The following is a 5,000-nucleotide window of genomic DNA, read 5'->3' as shown; positions in this document are numbered from 1 at the left end:
AACTTGGTATTACCGCCACAAATTTTTGCTACTTTCTCGGACAATTTTCTTGCACAGTTGGCTGCAACAACAGTTGTCCCGGGTGGTACACTTTGACTTCAGAGTTAACTGAATAGAGTGTAATGTGAAGTGCTAGATTTCTATCCCACATGAACCGTGAGAGCGTTAGCCCTACTGATGGAAATGGGCCCACACAAGGACAGAAAAAAACTCTGACCAGGGTGGGAATTGAACCCACGACCTTCAGGTTAGATCTCCGCCGCTCTACCGACTGAGCTACAAGGTACAAGAGCTACAAGAGCTACTACCCCTCCCAACTTAAGTAATTAGGGATACATGTACCTTCTTTATGCGGGAACTAACCAACTAATAACTTGTTAAGTTAACAATTTCACCGTATTACCATAATTCTAAAATTGCCAAATCCACCAGCCTCGAAACAATCCCTGCATTTTCATCAAAACAAGGAAAGTACATAAATATGCAAAATTAGCTATCTACATGTATCAGTGAAATTTCAAGATTAATATTCAACAAAATCTTTTAGCAATTATGATGCTTAAAATGAATTTGAAGAGAATGTATAACCTCCTCTGCACTGTATTGCTGACGGAGACAAAATTTTATGTATCAATGATCTGAAACAATTTCAAGCACACCTGTATCCCGGGATGTGTCCAGTCTTCTTGCTTGGACTACAGCTGTAATTATAATAATGATAAACATTAATATTTACAAGGTTTAGTGCATTTAGGTTCTAAAGATTCATAGTTAGAGGTACATGTACATGTAATATAATTTCTCAAAAGGCTAGTCATACTCTTTAAATCAATAGTTATTTAAATACCAACTAAAGGTTATAAATTCCTTCATTCTTATTTAATTGCTAAAAAACTGTAATAATTAACACTTTCACCAATATTATTGTTTTAGTACATTAACAGTATAATTATTATAATTATTATACCACGCAAGTTAAATACATGTAATCAGGCAAATGTATCATTAAAATTTGCTCCTTAGTAATTAAAGCTGGGGAAGAAGCCATTCTGCTTTAACTTCTATGTTTACAGTATACTCACAGGTGAATTGCCATTCATCTCTGAGCTGTAGCCAATCAAAATGCACAGAAAGCACTATTTACTTGAGTGGTTATACTAATTCATGATCTCTGATTCCAAAGAGGAGTTTGGTGTTGCAAGGAGATATCCCTATAGACGGATGATCAATCCAAATTTTGACTTACAAATTCATAAGTCCATGTGCATGGTGTCCATTCCTTGACTGGACAAAATCCCAACTGTGAGGTCTGCTTCCCATGTGCTGATTTAAATCAACAAAAGAGAACAAACAGCATTATTATTGTGTAATTAACTATAAAACAGGTAAGCACTGTGATTAAAACAACTGAGTTTCATATTTTAGTTCTGTATATCATTGCATGCATGGTCAAAATTATCATTTAATAATTATTACTATTTACCTTAAATCTTTAAACTGTTAATTAAAGTGCCAATGAGCAATGCCTTTTTGTTTATTAATTAAAGTACCGTAAAACCAGTGATGTCTTGTTTTTTCCGTTTTTCTTTACAGTGTTTTTTAATACTAATTATTAAGAAACACTAACTTAAATTTCATGTTAAAACATGTGAAATTGAAATTGCTGGTGACAGCCTTCATCATAATGATAATGAAAGTGTGTGAAGTAGTTACTTAACATGTAAATAGATGAAGACAGAGTCAGTGAAGCAATGAATGCTTGACAGGCTCTTGATCTCCTGGGTGGTTGTCATAGCAATGGCAGTCAGATTTCTTTGCGTTGTTGATACATGTACGTAAGTCTGGTCCAGGTAGAAATATGTAAGGCGATAGGAGTCTTCCCTGTTGATGTTTGGTCTTTTGTAGGTTTCAATTATGGATTCTTTGACTACCTGTGGTAATTAAGTAAACCGTACTTGGGAGCAGTGGTGAGAACTAATGAACAGAATCAAAAATCAATGGTGACTGAGAAGGAGGGTTATAGTGTGGTCTGAGATGGCTTCAAAAGACAATAATGTCCGTTATTCATTTGCTGCCTTAAAGTATTGTGCGAGTGGATGATTACATGTGCACGCTAAGCTGGAAAACCTTTTGAGCCTCCTTAAACCACTGACTCTTGAACGTCAGACCCCCGTTGATGAGTAAAATCATCTGGCGTTAGACAGTAGAGTAAAATCTATTAAATCTCGCTCGTCGGAGTCAATTGGTTAAGAGTAAATTAAGAGCTACATGTAAAGACACTGCTCGCCTTAAAGGATCAAGGATCAATAATACAGGATGGGCCCTCACACTTGTTCTCAGTTTTTAAGTTCATCACACAATGGTCAAGCTTGTAAATATAATGTCATTATTGCTCTTAGGACATGTATAAGTCAGGTGTACAGTGTATTTTGACAACTGCAGACTGCCTACAAAATAATAGTGCTGATATTGATAAACAGTATTTAAGTATTAAAGCACCCATTTCAACTGATACTGATAAACAGTATTTCCCTTACCAAAGAAGAACTATCATGGGAATCATATGGCAAACCTTGGGCCATATATGACCCATATATGGGAATGCATGGTATGGAAGGTAGAGCTGTGGTATGGAGCTGAAATGGGACCTTACTGTATTTTTTGGCAAAATTTAAGCTGTGGGAAACATATGTGGAAAGAAAAGCTGATGTTCTTCATTGCATGGGAGATCTAATAGGGATGGAGTCCCCATAGATTTCCCATAGCATTGACACTAATTTTTTTGTTTGCTCTAAAATTTGTTTGGAAATAGTATGGGGTATCTTTTTATCACTGTGCCAATTAGATTATCCATACAAACAGACCTTTACTTTTTTAGCTCAATAGAATTAATTTCCATATCACTAATTAACATGGGAATACTATGGGAAATAAAAAAAACTCAAAGTAAGTAGTAAAAGATAATAGAATGTAAATCATCAAGAGGACAGTAACATCTATGGGTTTGATACGGAAAGCAACAGCCCATACAAAATCCATATATTACCCATAGCAGCGCCATAGGTCATGTCATATCATTCCCATGCTTGGGTCATATATGGCCCATAAAACTTGCTTTGGTAAGGGTACGTCTAAGCACGGGCCGGCCCATTTTAAAAAGGTCAGCTTTCAATAAATGTGATTTAGGGTCAGTAGTCTGCAGTCTGCATTAGTGTCAGACACCACATCTAACAAAGCCAGAGAAATTAACACACTCTAAAATATCATACCTGCCAAAGTTCAGCTCTCGGTGCATATCGTTTTGTTGTAAATCTAAATGACACCATGTCTGGCTGCAGCTCCATGGTTGTAGGCGGAGGGGAGACGGATGGTGGTATCATTGCACTCCAATCAACTCCACTGTACAGCCTTTAGGCATTTAAACAAAATACAAAACATTACAGACTGAGATGTGATCTCCTGGAGATCTATAATCTGAAGATTTTTTCTTCGAATCAATCCTACCCCTCTCCCAATAACAACAACTCCACCACCCCACCAACCAGAAACTGACATTCCTATCCCCATCCCCCAAACCCCCAAAATAGCAGGAAGCTATTTAAGTTATTCAAGTTGCTTTGAGTGTGTTCATCCTTCACAATACAGTCATGTTTCCAAAACCTTGAACAGTATTAATTTAAAATGTGCATGTAAGTGTCATTACTCATAATACTTCATAATCATTAAATCACTAAAAATATTACTTTCATTGATTATATTTAAAGTTTACATGACCATGATCTTCTTTTGTTTATTGAATCTCCACAGTAAACTAAAGGATTTCACATTTACTTTGCATGACCGGTTCCACTTTCCTTGAATTAGCTTTAGATCATTGTTATATCACTTTCTTATATTTCAACACAGCTTTCACCCTAGCTGTTCTTTGTTCTTATTAACAAATTGACACCTGGGGATGAGACTCGACAGATTTGACTCTGTCTTAAACCCCAGACAATCTTACTTGTCAACTGGAGGTGTCCTTAAAGGCCCTTTGAGGACTGTCAATGGGAGCTAACATGACGAGCTATGTGAGTCAATGTGTCAGTCAACATGCAAGCCATGAGGGTCAACATGCGAGTCAACATACACGCCATGCAAGTCAACATGCGAGTCACAGTTATTAAAAGCTAACCATTTTAAAATGGGTTCTTAGACTTACATGTAAATACTGTTTATCAGTGCTATTTGATATGGGTGCTTAGAATTAAATGCAAGACTTGCATGGCTCGCGTGACTCGCTGGCTCGCAGATTGTCCATTCCTTCATTAACCCACTAACACCTGAGAGTGAGACTTAACAGATTTTACTCTGTTTAATACCAGACGATTTCACTCGTCAACTGGAAGCATCCTTAATGGCCGTTTGAGGTGTCAATGGGTTACCGGTAGATTAGTTATAATACACAAGTTTCTTCAAGTTTGACCTTAAAACTTAATTAATCCAAAAACATCATAAAGAAACACAAAAAATGTAAGTTTCTAATTAAAGCTAATAATGCTCAAATTATCAAGATAAACAATAGGGATTAAAGCGCATCTACCAAAGGTCATACTTTTGTGTTTCTGATGTATAAAATGCCCTGGTGGCCACAGCATCTCGCCATTCCTTGTTCTTTAATAACTCAGAGGTTGATGGGACCTGATGATAGATACATGTAAGTTATATAAATATATAAATAACAGTATTTTCTTTACTCAATTGCCATACTTCAAGAAAAGTCCAACATTACAGATTAAAATTTCACCACTTTCATGAAATTGAGAGTTAAATAATCACTCATTTTTCAAGCCTTTCTGACTGGTTTCAAAATAACTGCATTTAATTTAGTTTTCCTTACGGATCACTGATTTATCAAAAGTGACAGTCAAATAGATAAGGACTCTTAGAGCAAAGATATGAATAGCCCAGATCATGATGAGCAATCTGATCCACAGTAGGATACGTCAGGGAAAACTCCA

General features: G+C 36.3%; 1 protein-coding gene across 1 annotated transcript in view; it reads right to left on the bottom strand.

Annotated features, from left to right (window-relative positions):
- Positions 1–5,000, bottom strand: part of LOC138019353 (protein SPMIP7-like) — a 14,132-nt gene that overhangs the window by 7,159 nt on the left and 1,973 nt on the right. Inside the window, exons 3-6 of the mRNA XM_068866155.1 lie at positions 4,595–4,680; positions 3,270–3,408; positions 1,247–1,323; positions 660–701 (exon numbers count right to left, since the gene is read on the bottom strand). Of these exons, the coding sequence (XP_068722256.1) occupies positions 660–701; positions 1,247–1,323; positions 3,270–3,408; positions 4,595–4,680 (344 nt within the window). The remainder of the gene's footprint in view (positions 1–659; positions 702–1,246; positions 1,324–3,269; positions 3,409–4,594; positions 4,681–5,000) is intronic.

This window comes from Montipora capricornis, chromosome 1 (genome assembly GCF_036669925.1).
Source record: "Montipora capricornis isolate CH-2021 chromosome 1, ASM3666992v2, whole genome shotgun sequence".
NCBI lineage: Eukaryota > Metazoa > Cnidaria > Anthozoa > Scleractinia > Acroporidae > Montipora > Montipora capricornis.
The sequence above is the reverse complement of the archived record's forward strand: the minus strand, read 5'-3'. Positions and strand labels throughout refer to the sequence as shown.